The sequence below is a fragment of the Emydura macquarii genome, unplaced genomic scaffold (assembly GCF_026122565.2).
Source record: "Emydura macquarii macquarii isolate MOO-44397 ecotype Brisbane River unplaced genomic scaffold, CSIRO-AGI_Emac_v2 contig_2699, whole genome shotgun sequence".
NCBI lineage: Eukaryota > Metazoa > Chordata > Testudines > Chelidae > Emydura > Emydura macquarii.
Window position 1 is genome coordinate 4386014 of NW_027132836.1, and position 20542 is coordinate 4406555.

The 20542-nt window shown below is 44.4% G+C and overlaps 2 protein-coding genes across 3 annotated transcripts in view; one reads left to right on the top strand and one right to left on the bottom strand.

Annotated features, from left to right (window-relative positions):
* The window catches only part of RPA1 (replication protein A1), a 33234-nt gene extending 26097 nt beyond the window's left edge, over nt 1–7137 (bottom strand). The window contains exons 1-5 of the mRNA XM_067565980.1: nt 7000–7137; nt 5399–5446; nt 4953–5031; nt 3857–3965; nt 2867–2955 (exon numbers count right to left, since the gene is read on the bottom strand). Of these exons, the coding sequence (XP_067422081.1) occupies nt 2867–2955; nt 3857–3965; nt 4953–5031; nt 5399–5446; nt 7000–7032 (358 nt within the window). The 5' untranslated portion in view covers nt 7033–7137. The remainder of the gene's footprint in view (nt 1–2866; nt 2956–3856; nt 3966–4952; nt 5032–5398; nt 5447–6999) is intronic.
* A 93-nt stretch (nt 7138–7230) lies between these two features.
* SMYD4 (SET and MYND domain containing 4) overlaps nt 7231–20542 on the top strand; it is a 41477-nt gene continuing 28165 nt past the window's right edge. For both annotated transcript variants that reach the window (XR_010923238.1, XM_067565986.1), the window contains exons 1-10: nt 7231–7322; nt 9990–10139; nt 10255–10399; nt 11784–11873; nt 13501–14671; nt 16795–16977; nt 17448–17617; nt 18487–18619; nt 19111–19227; nt 19628–19751. Coding sequence is in view for 1 of the 2 variants with exons in the window: in XM_067565986.1 (XP_067422087.1) it covers nt 10006–10139; nt 10255–10399; nt 11784–11873; nt 13501–14671; nt 16795–16977; nt 17448–17617; nt 18487–18619; nt 19111–19227; nt 19628–19751 (2267 nt within the window). In the remaining variant the exon portion in view is untranslated. The remainder of the gene's footprint in view (nt 7323–9989; nt 10140–10254; nt 10400–11783; nt 11874–13500; nt 14672–16794; nt 16978–17447; nt 17618–18486; nt 18620–19110; nt 19228–19627; nt 19752–20542) is intronic.

Genomic DNA, 20542 nt, shown 5'->3' on the forward strand with positions numbered 1-20542 from the left:
AAACTAGATCGCTGGAGGAGCATTGTTCACTGTATACAAGCATCACTGAACTTACTGAACGCCCACCAAAGGAAACTGAGGAAGAGATGTAACCGCAGTTCCACAACAGGATGTAATCTTGTTTTCACAAGAGCCCCATGGCACAGAACACCCACTAACATTCAAATATGTTACAAGAGCCATAGCATATAGCCATCTCTACCAGATCTCTTTTCACAAGCAACTGCTTTCCATTACTACTTTGGAAGAATTCAGGGTTGACAATTATTTAAAGGGACACTAGTAAAGCGGTTAAACTTTTGACAGCTCTCAGCAATATCTATATGCCTCCCTTGCAGGGTTTGCACAACATAAGAGCTAAAATATAACAACTTAATAAAACTCTAATTCCATGAATAAAGTGTTGGATGAAGATAAATCTAGATTCAACACTAGCCATAAAGAAACCTATAAGTCTTCATACCTTAATTTTTCGTTTAGAAAATATGGAGACATTAAATGAGGGATGATGGGCTCCACATCCCAACAACCAATACAGTCAAGCCTAAATCAACTGCAGACCAACCTGAGCCACAGTGTTGGAATTCACAGGAAGTAAGGTGGATCCCCACAGCATCTAATCACCTTAGAGACAGAGTTGTCAGTATATTGACAATGGCCATTTGGGAGCACCCTAAAAAAGGGACTGACTTCACATCACAGAAAACTACTCTACACTTATGTCTTAACTGGAATAAAAAAGTTAGTTTAAAAACCCAGTGAAAACACTGCAATTAAGTAAATTTAACTCAGGTAAGCCGCTACCTTCAACTTCAGACTCTCCAATAGGCTTTACCTTGAGCTGATAACCCAAATTAAAAGCTAAATTGTGGTGTCTTCACTGCTATTTTGACCCAAGATAAAAACACCTCCCAACACCCCCACCTTTTTTTTTTTTTTTTTTTTTTTTGCAGTGAAGATTTACCCCATAGCTTGAACACCCAGATCCTCTTACAGGTGTAAAAGATCCCCCACATTAATTTCACTGGTCACAGGTTTTGTTGGATTTTTACAGACTGAGCAAAATGAGGCTCTGCACTCAACCTGATGGCATTTCTGTATGGCTGGGCATAATATGATAATTTTTACAACAATGCATACAATCAATTAAAAAAAGTCCAGATCTACAGTAGTTTATATAAAACAGCCGGTTTGATCACAGCCATTAACACCTTCTAGCATAACAATCCCCCATCTCAACTCTGTGTATTGCCGCACAAGAGTTTAAAATATCAACAACCTGAATAACATCTTCCTGACAGAAAGAAAAAAACAATGGTGGGGGAAAGGGGCATACAGAGCCCCTGGCACAGAGGGGAGGGATGTTGCAGGGAGTCCCTGGAAGAGGGGAATGAATGGGTAGCACACAGTGAGCTTGGGGGAGGATGGGGATTGGAAGAATACAAGGAGCCCTGGTGTGTGCAATGAACTCAGCCAAGAGACGCTATGAAGTGTGTGACCCTCTAGCTTATTTTTAATCTGAACAAGGTTTCCGCACAAAGCCAATCTACTCTTCTAATTGGCTGCTGCAGTAAAGTCAATGCTGAACTGGTGACAGCTGTTTTCCTAGCAACAGACTAACATCCAACCCAGTACTGTGTGCTTTCTCCAGTATCCACCAGACAGAAAAGCTAGGCTAAAATCACCTTTGCCACCAAAGCTCAGCTGATTTAAGTACTCAAACTTCAAAAGAGAAAAGATGCCCAACAGGATACTCTATTCAGTGCTCGAAATTTATTCTGTATAAGAGAAATGTAAAAGCTAGAATCCTAGATGCCCATGGAAGAGGAGTTAAAATAAGAGGCTTCAGAAATAGGATAAGAAATAAGATTTTTGTAAACTATTTTTGCCCTTCCACATTTTCTCTTGCATTTTAACAGGAAAATATTTAAGCACTTTTTAAGAAGTTATAGCGTTTTTATAAGAGCGTTAAGAACCTCCAAGGCATGGCTCAGTAGTTATCTGCCCAGTATTGTGCTTCACAACTTACCTCAAGGGATATATTACTTATATATACTGTGGCACATTGCTGGTTCTACTCCAGTGGGTCGTGAGACTTTTCACCAAATCTCTATGACACCAATTAAGTCATAATTTAGCTTATAGCCTAAAAATTCCAGTTATTCATGTTTATTCCCCATACTCCTTATATTTTTGTATAGTCAACTAAATTGTGAAGAAGATTTCCCCACTGATTTCCCTCTTGTTGCTCCTATGATCCTATGGAAAAAGTTTCTATGTCTCCCCCTACAAACAGCTAGCCTTCTCTTAAGGTCACTTTTTTCACACCTGCCTGTGGGATTCTGTCATATGCCTCCTTTGATCCCACCCATTTTAACCTAGCTTAAACCCCTACATATTATAAATATATTTTCCACTCACCACCCAACTTTCCTTAAGAAAGCTGAACTTTTTTTGATCCATTTTCCAAACACAACTTAGAGAGAGTGGCTTGGAAAATGTCTGCCTGAAAGTTGATAGTTATAAGCAGATAAAAAAGAATCAGAATGGAATAATTTAGACAACATTATATTACAGTGCTATACAGAAAATCACTAAGGTATGAGAATCAGCTGGTCTGATACTTCCCCATACCACATGGAGGCAGAAACTAACCTATTTGACCTTGTCTTACATATTGTGGTGATAGGCACTGTACAAAACTACACAGCTACAGGCAACACTGGAGAACTGAAAATCATTACTCCAGGCACAAGATAATTAAATGATTGACTCATTTTTTCACCAAAAACAGAGTAACCAGCTGAAAAACCAGCATGACAGTGAGTCTCTTAAATAATTCTATCATCTGTAGAAAGTGCCTTACCTTCGTTGTAGGGTACTGGATTGCCAATATTTGCACCAACCACATCAGCAGTTTTCAGAACATCTAAATCCATCAATATAATCACTCTCCTACAAACAAAAAGCAAGCAACAATAAAGACTCCTGACATCTCCCAGCATGCCTGCGAGAGGCCCTACATTGTAAATGAGTCTTTTGCATACACACAGGCACTGTGATCACTACAGAGCACAGATTCCTTGGGGAGACACTGTCAAGAAGAAACAGCTTCATTAACAGTAAGAGGAGTTTTAACCATTTAGTAAACACAGGTAGAAGTGGTGTAGATTGAAACAATACAGCACTTAATCAGGAAGAGATCATCATCACATGAGATTGAGATGTAATGACACATTCAACATTATTGTTGGAGCACATAAAATGTGCTAGATTCCTTACAACCCTGCCCAAAATGGCATAAAACTAAATGCAAGTGAGTGTCAAATAGAAAGGGTGGACTGGAGAGAAGAGGACAGTTACAGCAAAAGTTCACAGTTACGCATTCAGGCAAGTATGCAATCTTAAAGGTTTTGTTACTTTACCTTAACTGCAATAGAAAGTTCAAGTACTTTACCATCTCCATACAAAATTAATCACCACCAGGACATGTCCTCATTCACAGCCTCACCAATAGCATGTAATTTTAAGTGACCAAAATTTAATGATTATACAGTTGGATGCATTTTATCCAGTTATTTCCATTTAATTACTACACAGATATTAATATCTGAAACTAAGCACATTGCAACCAGGTACAGCAATTTTTATCTCTGCCAGCCTTGTATAGCCATCACGATTACTTGAGGTGTCAGGAGAAACAGGTGCCTCCTCCCTCATGCACGATACACACCAATGGATACACCTATTAATCTCAGAACAGCAGCACTTGACCTCTCATCATTTATGTGAGATGTAGCAGCATCCACTAGTACAGATGGCCTGTGTGTACAAATATCTAAATATACATGAATACCTTCCATCTTTCAGGTTGTTAACAATGTATCTGTTAACCTGGCAGATACAGTGGGCAGACAAGCGCTCCTCTTCAATTAGAGAGTTAAGTTGTGTAGCCAACATGAAAGCTGCAAAAAACAAAATAAAAACCCTGAAACAACCATCATATGCAGCCCTGAAAAGATGACTGTCATAGCTAACTACTGGTACCACATAGAGCTAAGCCCTGCCTAGTTAATCATCACACACAAACCAGCACAAACACAAGTGAAAAAGTATGAATATCTCTCTGGAACATAAATCACATATTAACTCTCTAAAGTTTGAGAACAGAATACAGCATTCTTGCAATGATATTTTGCCTAGCAGCTCAACCCACTGAAGTAAAACATATGCAGTGAGTTAGAAAAAGATAGGTTAAGACAGGGCTCAACAAACCCGAGGCGCCAGGTCGCCATGGCGCCTAGAAATTTAAGTCTGGCACCTAGTATTTCTACCCCGGGGGGGGAGGGGGGGGAGGAAGCAGTTGCCGTGCTCCGGCCAGGGCACCACTGCGCCCATGTGGCAGGACCAGGAGGGGAGAACGCTGCGGCTGCCATGCTCCAGCCAGAGCGCCCTGCCGCTGGGCCCACGTTGTGGGAGAGGGGGCGGTGGGAAGGGGTAGGGCCGGGAGGGGAGAGCAGCTGCTGTGTTCCGGCCAGGGCGCCCCGCCGCTGAGCCCACGTTGTCTGGCTCCTTAATTTTTGGGCTGGCTCCTAGCTCCAAAACAAATTTGTCAAGCCCTGAGTTAAGGTGTGCTGTTAAATGATTCTTCGAACCCCACCACCACCACCCACTATTAGGATAGTCTGCTAATCACAGTTCTGTATAACTGAGCTGTTCTTGATAGTTAACATGAATTCTTGGACGCTCTGCAACAATTCAGAAAAGCTGGATTTTGTTTGTAAGATTAAAATGAAATTACAGATCCCGGAATCTACATAAATGCATTCTATACTCTTCACACACTCCTTTAAAACTCAGTTCAACAGCAAAAAAAACAGTCACTAATTCTGACAATTGGGTGCAATTATTAGCCATGCACTTGTAAATTCTCATCACTATGCATTACTTACAGGAGAGTGTGTTCACCCCATCGCTCATCAGCACACGATAACGAGGTGGCCCACTTCCTGTGGCGATTGCACGGGTGTTCTAGAAGGAAAAACTTGAATTCTTAGCCCTTAGATGATTTTACAGGAACACATAAGAGACAAAGTCAAAGATCACATCTATTGGGGAAAGCTTACTCATAAACCAGAGAATTAAGACAAACTACTAGGAATTAAAGCCTACCTCAGATTGACTAAAACATGCTCGCTCAGATTCATGTCAATGAGCATTTTGGTGCTGCTCAATTCACCTACAAGGCTTCCACCCCTTCATGTTTGAATTATATTGTAAACTCACCCCTTGGGGGTCAGATATCTTGTCTTTATGGGCTTGGAGAGCAGCATGTATGCTTATAAGTACACTAAGTTACAGATAATAGGAGTAAAATGACACTTGAGGGAATACTCACAATGACTTGGAGAACAGGCCTTAAATGGTTCTCTCCCTGCATTATGGCCTATAAAGGAAGATAGAGGATTTAGTCTTTTTGATTGGAAAACATTTTTAAAGCTTTGTGACTGAGATTAACCAACAAATAACTGGACTAATTATAATAAACTGCTACCAAAATGAGGAATCAAACTTGGATAGTGCGCCAACAATGTGAACACCCTCAAAATTTCTGTCCATAGTCCAAGCTCATCCTGATACAAGGAAAAGGGCAGATCAATTATTGAGAGAAACATTTCCACCTCAGAAATCCCTGCACTTTATGGGAAGTGATAGGCTGATTTACTAGTTCATCAATTCTCACACTGTGGCCTGTTGAGCACTTCCTGGCAGCCTATGGAGCTGTTGCAAGTAGTTATGCTTCCTACAAATTGTAAATTAATCAAGAACCTAGAGTTCCCAGAAATGTCAACTTTTATTTTTTTAAGCCCATCTCTGCTCCTTCTAAGTGTTTCTCTCTTTGTTGTGTATTTCTCTGGTCTTGTATTCAAGTGTAATCAAATCAATAACCACCAGAACTGGAGTAGTAGTAAACACAGGCAGGGACAGAAACAGACCATAAACCAGTGGTCTCGAAAATTTTTTACCGCACACCCTCTCATCTCGGCCGTGTCCCCCCACCTCTCCCCAGCTGGGTTTGGGGCACGGTTAGGGTCAAGGCTAGGAGTAGGGCCCCTGTGTCCAGGGCGGCCCTGGGCAGAGACCACAGCTGGGCACCATGGGCCAAGGTGGGGGCCAGGCACCGCAACCCAGGGCCAAAGCAGGGTGTCAGGGGCCGGGGTTCAGGACAAAGCGGGGCTGGGGGAGGGCACTCTTTTCCTGCCTTTGCTGCACCCACCCCCAACTGCACCACAATTTGGGGACCTCTGCTGTAAACAGTATCCAAGAGCTTGGGGCACAGAGTGCTGCTACGGTAACGAGGAAGATTCAGTCCCAATGTGGTCAATCTATCTTCGTTACACTTTGTGGGGTTGCTGCTGATGCTCTTTTGCTCATGTGAATTGTACTTTTAACCAACGGCCAAGGGTGTAGGAACAGGACAGGCCGCCCTTGGAGTGTTACAAACCTCAGAAATAACCGGAGTGACACACACAGACAGACCGACCGACCGACCGACCCACACACAGACAGACAGACCGACCGACCCACACACACAGACAGGGCGCTCCCAGAGAGCTCAGGGGACCTGTTACAACGACGTCCGTAGCACCTGCCCTAGTTACCCTATGAGGCAAGAGGACGGGCACCGGCAGCCACCACCCAGCCCTAGGAACTGCGGGATGACGCACTGCCCCCCCCCACGCAGCCCCCGGCCCCCTCCCCACATGCTCGGAGAGAGGGGCCGGGCCGGGGGGGGGGGATTAAACACCCCCTCACCCCTCCCCGAGCCTCAGGCGAGGAAACCCGCCTCAATACCCAACCGCGCCGCCCGCTCCTCTCTTGCGGGGGACGGGACCGGCCCGGCCCGGCCCAGCTCAGCCCGGGACCCCGCTCCCTCCCGTCCGCAGCGCCGCCAGCCAGCTCAGGGCAAGCCGAGCGCCGCCCCGCCGAGCCCCTCACCGCGATGGCCCCCTCACTCAGCCGCGCGCTCATGCTGCGTAGCCTGCTCGGCCTCGGCGCGCTCTAGCATCCACCAACTCCGCCGCCCCTCGCGCTGCCCGCCGGCCGCCAAAGGCGCCAAATCCTCCCCGCGGCGCGCACGCTCTCTGCGCTTCCCACGTACAACGTAAGCCGTGCGTCCCCCGCCATTGGCTGGCGTGCTTGTACGGCGGAAGTGATCCTCGCGTGAGTGGGGGTGCGTGCGCTTGAGGTGGAGGCGCCGACTGGTTCTCAGCGTGTGACAGGAATCCCGTCGTCGAGTCCGAGTCCGGCGGCTGCCGAGTGTGAGTGTCTGTCTGTCCGGGGCCCTGCCGGGCGGGGATGAGAAGGCCGGGCCGGGCCGTGTAGCTTTCTCGGCGGGGTGAGGCAGCCCCTGGGCACCGGGGCCGGGGGATCGTTGGCTCAGCGCCGGGTCTCCGGGCGCATGAGGGTTCCCTGCTCTGCGAGCCTGGCCAGGGGAGCCCGCGGCGGGTTTGCCTGCCCGTATTGACTGGTACGTGGCACCTCGGGTCGGGCTGCAGAGAGAAGGTTTCTGGACACCTTACCTGACTACACACTACCCGCTGGGCCTGGAGCCACAAGTGGCGAGGCAAGTCGTGAGCTGGTCCTAGGTGGAGCACGGGTCTGGGCCAAGGGCTGAACACAGCTGAGCCGCTTGGTAGTAGTGACCTAACCCAATAACGTTCCCCGCCCCTGTGGAGAGGGCACCAAAGCAGCCACCACTAGAGCATTTACTTTCAGAACGGGGAGCTACCTAAAAATGAGGATGTTCGTTAAACAGCAGTTAAAAGGGATACCCACAAAAGTGAAATCTCTGCAAAATGCATGGAAACTTTTTAGATACACCATACCAGAGGCTCAATTTAAATGTATACCTCAAATTAAAAACATAGTAAGAGGACCAAAAAAGTGCCACCCTAGCTAAACAGCAAAGTAAAAGAGGCAGTTACAGGCGAAAAGGTATCCTTTAAAAAGTGGAAGTTAAATCCTATCGAGGCAAATAGGAAGAAGCAAAAACGCTGGCAAGTGAAGTGTAAAAATATAATTAGGAAGGCCAAAAAAGAATTTGAAGAACAACTAGCTCAAGACTCAAAAAGTAACAGCAAAAAATTTAAGTACATCAGAAGCAGGAATAACCCTAAATAACCAGTGGAGCAACTGGATGATTGAAATGCTAAAGGAACACTCAAGGAAGATAAGGGTATTACAGAGAAACTACATGATTTCTTTGCACCGGTCTTCATGGCTGAGTGTGTGAGGGAGATTCTCAAACCTGAGCCATTCTTTTTAGATGAGAAATCTGAGGAAGTGTCCCAGATTGAGGTGTCATTAGAGGAAGTTTTGGAACAAATTGATAAATTAAACAGTAATCCACCCAAGAATTTTGAAGGAACTCAAATGTGAAGTTGCAGAACTACTAACTGTGGTATGTAACCTATCATTTAAATCAACTTCTGTACCAGATGACTGGAGGATAGCTAATGTGACACCAATGTTTAAAAAAGGCTCCTGAGGCGATCCAATTACAGGCTGGTAAGCCTAACTTCAGTACCAGGCAAATTGGTTGAAACTAAGGAAAGAATAGAATTATCAGACACATAAATGAATACGATTTGTTGGGGAAGAGTCAATGTGGTTTTTGTAAAGGGAAATCATACCTCACCAATCTACTAGAATTCTTTGAGGGGCCCAACAAGCATGTGGACAAGGGTGATCCAGTGGATGGAGTGTACTTAGATTTTCAGAAAGCCTTTAACAAGGTCCCTCACCAAAGGCTCTTAAGCAAAGTAAGCTGTTGTAGGATAAGAGGGAAGGTCCTCTTCTGGATCAGTACAAGGTTAAAAGATAGGAAACAAAGGGTAGGCATAAATGATCAGTTTTCAGAATGGAGAGTGGTAAATAGTGATGTCCCCCAAAGGTTTGTACTGGGACCAGTACTGTTCAACATGTTCATAAATGATCTGGAAAAAGGGGTAAACAGGTGGCAAAATTTGCAGATGATACAAAACTACTCAAGATGTCTAAAGCAGACTGCAAAGAGTTACAAAGGATCACACAAAACTGGGTGACTGGGCAACAAAATGGCATTAAATTCAGCGTTGATAAATGCAAATGCAAAGTAATTCACATTGGAAAACATAATCCCAACTATACATATAAAATGTAAATTAGCTGTTACTGCTCAAGAAAGAAATCTTGGAGTCACCGTAGATAGTGGTCTGAAAACATCCACATAATGTGCAGTGGCAGTCAAAAAAGCTAACACAATGTTGGGAATCATTAGGAAAGGAATAGATAAGACGAAAAAATATTGTGTTGTCTCTTTATAAATCCATGGTATGCTCACATCTTGAATACTTAAAACGAACAAAAGGAAGTATTTCTTCACACAACGCAGAGTCAACCTGTGGAACTTCTTGCCGGAGAATGTTGTGTGAAGGCCAAGACTGTAACAGGGTTCAAAAAAGAACTAGATAAGTTCATGGAGGATAGGTCCATCAATGGTTATTAGCTAGGATAGGCAGGGATTGCTGTTTGCCAGGGGCTGGGAATGGCCGATGGAATGGATCACTTGATGATTACCTGGAAGCACCTGGTATTGGCCACTGTGGGAAGACCGGATAGTGAGCTAGATGGACCATTGGTCTGACCCAGTGTGGCCGTTCTTATGTTCTTAGTATTGCGTCTGGTGCGTGCTGCGGGCGGGCAAGCCAGCCTCTGTCTCCTAGGCTGCTTGGAGCAGCAAATGTCATGGCCCAGGCTGTTGGCTAGCCTGGGCCCCATGGTAATTGCCCCTCACCCATCCAGAGACCATGATGCCTGCAGCAGGGACATTTGACCGGAATGTGGATTCTGTGGTCTGTCACAGCCACACCACCTCTGTTGGCCTGATGCCTGCTGTTGCTGACTTTGCTGTGTTGCTTTGTCCTAAGAGTTTCTTCCCTCCCAAGGTTTGGCTCAGGGCCCATGGAGCTGCCTGTGGAGGCGTGGGAGTCCTACACTCGTCGGAAATGGGCCTCACTGGACTCCTCTTTGAAGGAGGCACTTTCTCAGACAGTGTCACTTAGGGACACCTTCCTCCTCTGCTTCACTCTCCTCCAGTGAGTACTGAATGCTCTCCCTCGCACCTGGGCATGCGGGTGGCTGCCAGGCACTCTGTGTTAAGTGTGTTGTGGACCAGGCCTGCAATTCTGAGATTTCTAACTTTTCTCACAGACCCAAAGATGAAGAATTTTTGCACAGACTGACTGCCAGTAATTGGGTGGGAAAGGATCAGAAAGCTGCACTTTTCTACAAGGAGGAGGGGAACAAGAGGTTTCAAAAAAAGGAATACACAGCAGCAATAACCCTATATTCCAAGGTAAAGATTCAGAGCTGTTCACACAAATGGAAAAATGGTTGCTTTGTGGGCACTCCAGCCTTAGTTTCGTCTTCCAGTAGGAGGGTTTGATGCGGGAACTTTTACTCAAACTCCACAGGAATCCTGGGGTGTTTCTGAATCTTATAGCAGATGTTCAATACAGTTGTCAAATTAGCAAGGCAACAGCATTCTGGGTAGTCCTTGGGTAGAACAGTCATGAGAAGTTTTATTCTGCACGTACCCTGTAGACATCCTTGTAGCCAGTCAGTCTTCCCTAGTAACCATTTTTCTGTTACAGGCTGACTATGCTATTCCCATTTCCGCTATAGGCTTGGGCAAGTCACTTATTGCCCAGTCTGGAAAGGTGCTAAGCAGTCTCAACTCCCAGTGATTTTCACAGGAGTTGAGAATACTCAGCACCATTCAGGGTTGGACCTATGATCTCTGTGCTCTCTAGTTCCTATATTTGTAAAATAAAAACATCTTCCTCACAAGGGTGTTGAGGCTTAATTTATGGGCTTTTGTAAAGTGCCTTGTGATCATTGGATGGAATACTTGAGAGAAACTAATTATGATTAATATATTTTTAAAGCCAGAAAGTGCCTTTCTAATAATCTAATCTGACCTCCTACAGAACACAGGTCATAGAACTTCATACAGTAAAGCTCAGACCTTGTGGTTAGGCTATAGCGTGTCTTTAAAAAGACCTCCAATCTTGGCTTTAAGATTTCAAGTGATGAAGAATCCATCATGTCCTTAGGTAAATTGTTTCAGTGGTTGATTAATCTCTCTGTTAACATTTTGCAATTTATTTCTAGTCTGAATTTAGTCTAACAGAAAAAGGTATAATGAAATGTTCTCATGTAGGTACTTATAGACTGTGATTGAATCATCTTTTAACCTTCTTTAAGATAGTAACTAAATAGATTGAGCTTCTTAAGTCTTTTACTGTAAGGCAGGTTTTTCAGAGCTTGAGTAATATTTTAGCTCTTTTCTGAACACTCTCCAATTTATCAACATCGCTCTTTGAAGAGTAGGCCTCAAAACTGGGAACAGTATTCCAGCAATGGTTTCACTATTGTCATATACAGACAATACTACCTCCCTGCTCCTTTATATTCCTCTCTTTACACATCCAAGAATCGCACTAGCCCTCCTAGCCATTATGGTACAGAATGAAGATGGAAGAGGTCGAGATTATACTGTCTTGCTTATCTTCAGTACAATTGTCCATTGGTTGGCACATCACAGGTTGAACTGACTCTCTTCACCTCACTACTCTCCCTTTCCCAACCCTGATCACACACATCTCATGTCCCAGAAATGTAGCTGTCCAGAGAACATATACCAATCCCTCTTTCTCTACTCTTTTTGGTGTTTGCAGGCGGTGGCCCACATAAGACTCGACAGCCCAGAAATGTCACTGTGTTATGCTAATCGCTCTGCAGCCCTCTTTCACTTGGGTCAATTTGAGGTAAGTACTAGATCAGACACATTCCTGGACAAACCAGCAGCTATTCCTTTTGAAAACTAGGTGTAGAGAGTCTAGTAATGGCAGTGAAGTTTTGCAGCTATTCAACTGTGTCTTATATGCAGTGCCAAGACTTCAAGAAAGTGGCATGCTGTCTGTTTTCTGAAGATGCCAGCACTGCGTAATCCCACTATATGTTTCCCCAGAGGTGGCAGCTATTGGGCTTGTTGAAGGGGTTAAAATGAAGTGCCACTAAGTTGGAAAAGACTATACCTCAGTGGGAGACCACTGCTCAATATAGAATCATAGAAATTAGGGATGGAAGGGACCTCAGGAGGTCATCTAGTCCAACCTCCTGCTCAGAGCAGGACCAACCCCAACTAAATCATCCCAGCCAGGGCTTTGCCAAGCCAGGCCTTAAAAACCTCTAAGGATGGAGATTCCACCACCTCCCTAGGTAACCCATTCCAATGCTTCACCACCCTCTTAGTGAAAAAGTTTTTCCTCATATCCAACCTAGACCTCCCCCACTGCAACTTGAGACCATTGCTCCTAGTTCTGTCATCTGCCACCATTGAGAACAGCCTAGTTCCATCCTAGGATGTGGACCTTTTCCTTCAACTGGGAGGATGGATGAGAACACCACTTGCACCTCAGGCTCCTTTATCCTTCTTCCCTGAGCCACATAGTCTGCAATGATCCACTCAAGTTTATTCTTGTCGTTATCAATAGTGCCCATATGGAGAAGTAGAAACGGTAGTGGTCTGAAGGCTTGATGAATCTTGGCAGACTCTTCACCACATCCTGAATTCTAGCTCCAGACAGGCAGCACACTCCTCATGTGCTGCTTACCTGTAGCAACATTGTGTGCTTTTGGTCCAAAATAGCCTAAGATGACATTGGGAAGGGCTGGAGCAGGATTTTTCTTTTGGGAATCTGAGGGGTGAGGGATTTAATCTGGTTTGTGATGTGTTCTATTTTTGTAATGGTTTTCATGGTATGATTTTAACGGATGATAAGGGAGCCTAGGGCTTGGTGTTGTATCTTCTATTCTTTACACAAAAACATAATATGAACAAACCACGCTGGCACAATCCAGTCCAAATAACTGTTTTTGCTAACTGGATACAACATGCAATGCCTAACTACATTTATGCACTTCTGTTCTGGGTTCTAGTTTTTTTTTGTTAAACAAAAGAGAGGGAAGGCCAGTAGAGGGCTCACTAACTAATTAAAGCTTTTCTATCCAATGCTCGTACACTAGGCCTAGAATAGTTGTTCTTGTGTTTATTTAAATCCAAATTAATATTAATAAAGAACAAAGTTTAAATACCAGCACTAGAGGCTATGGTCCAATATGGTTTTAAAAGTATGCTGCAAACTGCAGACACCTTTCTGAATTCCAGGAGTCTGCACTTTTTCTCTTTGTGGGATAGTCTCGCTTTTAAAGTGGCAGCTCTGTATAAACCTTTACTCTGACCCTTGGGTCAGTCATGGACCAGAAGCTTAATCAATTAATGCAGTTCTAAATAAATTAAATATGCCCAACCTCAGATGGAACAGAAGAATAAATATCACTTTCAGGCATTTTTCAAAGTCCATTTAAAAGGCCTCTTATGTTCACTTCCAGGATTGTCTAGAAGACATTGAAAGGGCTCAAGCCCAGGGCTATCCAGACAGACTGCAGCCTAAGATCCTGCTGAGGAAAACTGAGTGTCTGCTTCTTCTAGGGAGAGTGCAGGAGGCAGCAGGGACCATCACCGAGGTGGAGAGTAAAATAGCTATGGATCAGAATCTGACCAGTACTGCGCGCCAGACTCTGCTAAGAAAAGTCAGCCAACTTAAAATGAAAGCTCGTGAGAAGGAGGGTAGCCTAATATCGGCACCAGGAGCACTCAGCAAAACTCAAAAGGACTTGGAATTTTGGGAAGAGAATGGTAAAATTTCAAGTGCATCTTCATCTGTGAGCTTGAAGTTTGACTGCTGCAGAGGACGTCACCTGGTTGCCACCAAGGATATTATACCAGGAGAGACCTTGGTGAAAGAGGAGGCCTTTGTAAGTGTGCTCAGCCCAGGGAAGAGCCTGTTGCTCCAGGACGGTGTTGAAACAAAATGGGATACTAGGGTTACTAATGGGGACTTCCACTGTCACCGCTGCTTGAAGCAGCTCTTGGCGTCAGTGCCCTGCAGGGGGTGTAGCTATGCCAAGTACTGCAGCAAGACGTGTGCACAGCTGGCATGGGAGCACTATCACAGAACAGAGTGCTCATTAGGGGCATTGCTGCTCACACTGGGGGTCTTCTCCCATGTTGCCTTAAGGACAGTTCTAGTGGCTGGATTTGCAGAGGTTAGCAGCTCAGTGAAGCAGTCTCAAGGAGATGACAAGGAACTTCACAAGACTGAAGCCAGGGGTAAGAGTCTGGGTGAGACATCAAATTCCAAAGCTGGCATGCAGGGACTCTCTGAGAAAGCAGAGCCTCTGATTCCTGGTTGTGATGATGATGGACAGTACCAGGGTTCTTACCAAGCTGTCTTCAACCTTTTGACCCATGCTGCAAAGCACAGCCCTGAACATAAATTCCTTTGCAGCCTGAGTATAGTAGCCATATGCAAGAAACTGCAAGAAACAGATCTGACCATTTTGAGTGAGAGATCATGTGAGAGCCAGTCCAAACTGAAAGTGCACATGAAGATGTCTGCTGAATTGTCTCCTGAGCTGAAGATTCTGGGAGAAGCAATGCTGAGACATATGTTGCAGCTGCAATGTAATGCGCAAGCGGTGACTGTAATCCGGGAGTCAGGTCAGTAAGAAAAACTGCACTCTTCTTCCATCTTGTCCTCACTGGATTTTCTCGGGGGAGGGATATAGCAAATGGATGAGCACTCTTAAAGAGCTCCCACTGCATTTAGATAAACTTTGTAAGTATCTTCCCTAAAACCACATAATCTCTCTTACAATGGAAACTTCCTTATTCTTTCCCAGCAATAGGCCCAGCACAGAATCATAGAAATGTAGGGCTGGAAGAGACCTCAAGAAATCAAGTCTAGCCTCCTGTGCTGTGACAGGACCAAGTAAACCTAGATCATCCCTGCCAGATATTTGTGCAACCTGTTTTTAAAAACTTGCAATGATGGGGATTCCACAACCTCCCTTAGAAGTCCATTCCAGAGCTTAACTGTTATCATAGTTTGAAAGTTTTTCCTAATATCTAATCTAAATCTCCAGGGCTGAAAATTAAGCCCATTACTTCCTGTCTTGCCTTCAGTGGACATGAAGAACAATTGATCATGTCCTCTTTAAAGCAGCCCTTAACATACGTGAGACTGGTATCAGTTCCCCCTCTCAATCTTCTTCAAGACTAAACATCACCAATTTTTTTAACCTTTCCTCATAAAAGGTTGACCTTTCATTTTATTGCTCTCCTCTGGACTCTCTCCAATTTGTCCACGTCTTTCCTAAACTGTGGCACCCAGAAACGGACACGTTATTCCAGGTGAGGCCTGCGGTGCCAAGTAGAGTAGGACAGTTACCTCCTGTGTCTTACATATACCACTCCAGTTTTTACACCCCAGAAAGATATTAGCCTTTTTCACAGCTGCATCACACTGTTGACTCATATTCAATTTGTCATCCCTTATAACCCCTGGATCCTATTTAGTAGTACTACCAACTAGCCAGTTATTCCCCATTTTTTAGATGTGCATTTGATTTTTCCTTCCTAAGTGGAGAACTTTGCACTTATCTTTATTGAATTTCATCTTGTTGAATTCAGACCAGTTCTCCAATTTGTCACAGTTGTTTTGAATGTAATCCTGTCTTCCAAAGTACTTGCAACCCCTCCCAGGTTGGTGTCATCTGCAAATGTTTTAAGCACACTCTTCGCTCCATTATCTAAGTAATTAGTGAAAATATTGAATAGTACTAGACTCAATGCTGACCACTGCAGGACCCCACTGGATATGCCCTCCCAGTCTGACAGTGTGCCACTGATAACTACTCTGAGGACAGTCTTTCACCAATTGTGCACCCAGTCTATGATTTAATGTACACCACATTTCCCTAGTTTGATAGATAATTAGGCTTGCAAGGATTATATCTTTTTCAGCAAATGTCAGTAAAAATCAATTTCATCATACATACACAAACAGAAAAAATACTTCAATCCAAATTAAAAATAGGCAAAGTTATAAAAATGCTGCTTGAGAACTAGTTAGAGTTTGATTTAAGGATATTTACTTTGTATATCTTCACATGAGATGTTGATGATTTGTGTTTTAACTGCTTTAAAGCTTTAACTTTTTGAATCTCAATGTTTACTGCCATTAAATAATTATTGTCTGATTCCCCCATAATTTCCCACAACTGAAAATTTAAATCAATATCAATGGAAAAAATTGCTTATTACCCATAATTTTGCACATGTGAAAATTTAAATTGATGATGTGGAAAAAATGCTTGACACAAAAAGATAAAAGTCTAATTCTGCCAAGTATAATGACCATCTAGAGTAGAGCTGATGGAATCTGTTCCTCATTTGGATGCATGGAGAAAGCAGAGATTTCTAAATTATTATCATTTTAAGTTCTGTTTTTTAAAATATTTAGGTTAAACAGCAGCTAAACCAAATATTTAAACTTAGTAGCATCTAGACAAATAGAACTTACCTTCAGCAGTCTAGGAAGTCTTTGCTTTCCCTATGAATTCAAATGGGGAGCTGATTACCCAAAGTCATGGCCATATGATCAGACTGTGAGCATGGCTGCTTTCAAATTTGTTTAGTAATTATTCTTTTCTCGTTGCATTAAGACACCAAAAACTACGTTTTGGTTTTGATCAGATTCAGTGCCTAGAATATGAGCAAAGTGGATCACGGGGTCTAATTTTGTGATGTATTTGACCCCCTTTATGTTGTGTGGTCTTTAGAGCCTGGAGACAGCACTGTTGCAGACAGTGAGCAGGTATGCCTGGCCACAGCCCTTTTCCCTGTCACCAGCCTCCTGAACCATTCCTGCGACCCTAATACTAGTGTGACTTTCAGTGGGACAGCTGCCACAGTCAGAGCATCACGGCCAATCCTAAGAGGGCAAGAGATTTTCCATTGCTACGGTAAGTTGCAGTCTCACCTTGGCACTCCCTTCCAGAAATAGGGTACATGAGTGACCATTCACCTCTGCAATCCCTGCAGTATCATGGCCACCAGGTCACATTTCCAAACGTGTCTGGAGTTTGGCTCTGTCCTTTCCCCACATACGTGTGCACACAACCTAGTGTCAATGACATAAGCATGACTACTCCTGCTGTTTGTCTCTTACAGTTACTCTCTAGTTACATTTCAAGCTGTGGGACCCACAGCCTATATCTTCTGAGACAGAGGCACTGAGCCCACCCCCACGGCCTTCTTCAGTCCCATTGATTTCACTGCAAGGCCTCAGATGTGGATGGGAAACCCAGAATGTAATGAAGCCACAGATTATATTTTCCCTCTCAACCCTTAGCTTGGTGGATTTTAGCCTTTAGTCAGGCACCCAGCTTTCCTGCTTGCTTAATGCAATTCTTTCTTTATCATTCCTTTGTAGGGCCTCACCGATGCAGAATGGGATCCGCTGAGAGGCAGCAACGCCTCCTTTGTCAGTATTTCTTTGCGTGTCAGTGCCAGGCCTGCCTGGATGAGTTGGGGTCTGATGTCAAAGGCATAGCAGCCACAAGGGATGTATTCTCCTGTTCCAGCTGCCATGCTTCAATGCAGGTAACTGTTTCATAATCACAATTATAACTTTTAAATGTTAATAAAACTAAATGTTCTGTGCATTCTGGCATTGTACTGTGAGTGCAAGGTGGGGATCCAAGTCTGTGCTTTTGGGGTGGTCTTGTTGTTCTCTGCAACTCTCTTGGAAGAGTGACTTTTACTTCTCCAGCCTGTCCAGAGGAAAAGGTTGCCACAGTCCAGGGGTCCCAGTCAAGTACTGTTTTCTCCCCCACCCCTCACCAAACTGTCAGATGTTTGGAAACCCCTTAATGGCATTGTCTCTGCCTTGTGCCCTTGTTCTCCTTAAGTCCCTTCACAAAACCCACTTCTCAAGGAAGGGTTATAAACTAAAAACAGCACTACTAGAGCCCTAACAGGATGTGTGCATTACTCTCCCAAGCAACCACAAAATCATATGATCTTTGCCCTAGTCCTCCTCCTTTTTCTTTTGTTCTGGCCTTTGTCTTTAGATTGTGTGCACTTCAGGGTCGAGACTCTGTTTCATCTGTTTCTGTAAAGTACTCTGCGCAGCCATGTTGTTTTAGAAGTAAAAATAATGGAACTGTTGAGCCATGAGTCTTCAAGAAAGAGAAAAGAAAAAGTGCATATTTTCTGTGAAGATTACTGAAGTGGCTCATGTCCTATTTTGGCCTGATATAAGTGGGCTTAGGCCAGCACCATTGCCAGGGCTGCTCCTTCAGCTTTCTTCCAGAGCTCTGAAGATATAACACCAGCACACAGACAGGCTCCTTTATTTAATGTGTGGTTGGGAAACAGTGTAGTACCCCTGTAATACAATACACGGGTGTGGCAATAGAAAGCATAGAATTGTGTATATGCAGAAATGACTGTAAAGGTGACTTCCACAGGGGGAAGACGTGCTCCGTTGTTCCAGTGGTGCTTGTACACTATTGGTTGTCAGGGATTGCCTCCTACGCCGATTATGGGACCTTCAGCTGCAAGTTAGAACAGCACGGAGACTTCTCAAAGACAACAAGCCCAGTAAGAGCCAGCCATCTGTCTTGGACCTTGTTCAGTTCATTACACAAGTACATGTGATCTTCATGGCAAGATCCTGGTCCCCACCACCAGATGGCAGTTTTGCCCAAGTATTTAGGTACTTCTGATTTGAAGCTGGTATCTCTGAAGCACAAGTACTAGGCTGCTTATGCTGCTGATCCAACTGGGAGGCTAAACCACACATTTGCTACACTGGAATATGAGGGAATTAGGGGAAATGTTAAAGGTTCAGGATCCCAGATCCCATGTTCTAGAAGAGCCTCCTGCCCCTGGAGACACTGCATTAAGTTAGGCAGGCTTCAGACTGAAATAGAAATGGTGACCCTAGCTAATCCTGCAACCTCTCAAGGCTGTGGGGGGGGGGGGTGTGTGTGTAGGGTTGAACCCAATCTCGCTTCACAGATAGCTGGTGACTGGCACCTGAAACAGATTCGTTTATCACGGTAAAGTGCTTTTGTTCCCTGGATTTGCAGGTCAGGCTGTTGAGCTGCTGATGAGGTGCCAGATGGATGCTGAGAACTTCCTGTCTGCAGAGCATGTGCTGGTGGGCGAGATTGAGGATTGCCTTGCACAGGGTTATGCCACACTTGGTAAGACGTCTTCCTGACACCTCTGGGATTGTTTCTGTATGGCTGGCCTATTAATTCTAACGTTGTTAGAAGGAGAGTCCCTGACTGGTCTGTTCCTGTTCTCACCTTTCTTACTGCAGCCCAATAAATGTGACACAGCAGAATCTTCTTAGGAATCTAGTTTTAGCTTCAAGCTCTATTCCCAACTAACAGGGACTGGCTGTGTGACCTTGGGTGCCTCAGTTTCCCACTCTGTACAATGAGGATAATATCCCTTCATTACCCTCCAGAAGGGCTGTCAGCTCACTAAGTTTGTAAAGTCCTTTGAGTTCTTTGGATGGCAAGGGCTATAGAAAGAGAGCTGCTCTAATCCTTTTTTTTTTTTTTTTTGGTTTTGTTTTTTGTTTTTTTTTAATGCCAGGGAAGTGGCAGGAAGCAGCTGGGCACCTGCGACGCAGCATTCAAATTGTGGAAGTTCACCATGGGCCGTCCAGTGTGGAAATGGGTCATGAACTCTTTAAACTGGCACAGATCCTCTTTAATGGGTAAAGAGCCCCATTCCCACAATCTCACCCTTCATGCTACATTTCTTCCCTGTTTTAGTCCATGTGCCTTGTGTCTCTGAGATTGGGATGTGGCAGCAAGTCCTTGGCATCATTATTCCCTTTTCAAGATGTCTTCCAGGAGTCCTGGATATTCTGGCAATGGGGGAGCGTCTGCCCTTTATCCAGGATGAGGTGGAGGCTACCAAGTATTTAGATCAAATAGCTAGTGTCCTTCATTTAGCTAGGGGCTCCACAACCATCTCAGGTTCCTTTGGGCATCCTTCCCACCCATTCCTCTATCCCACTCCTGTCCTATCTTTCCCTTTTGTCTCCTTTTCTGTTACTGCTTCTGTGCATCCCAGTTATCATGGAGTGTTCAGGCCCCAGCGCTGCTGACACCTCCTTTTAAAGTGACAGCACTCCAGGCACTTTCTCTTCTAACCACTGGCCAGCAGATCCCACTACTCTTTTTGTAGACCCCTTTCTTATCAGTATTTCTGGTTTAACTGTCTCCCCACCTTGGCAAGAGTGGCAATAAGGTGATATGGCTGTTTATCCAAAGGTGAAGCTTTTCTTCTAGCTAAAATAGAGGTTATTTACCTGGTAGTGATGGGAGGTGAGGGCTGAGTCCTACCCCTGTGGTCAGGGAAATTCTCTCTCAGTGAATGAAGGAAGAGGTGCCTAAGCTGTCCTGGCCTAGGAAAAAAATGAGGGAAAGGATGAAGGGTGCTGAATGAATGGCTTTATCACATGTGCTGAAGGAAGTTTCTGTCCCTTAAATCTTTCTCACC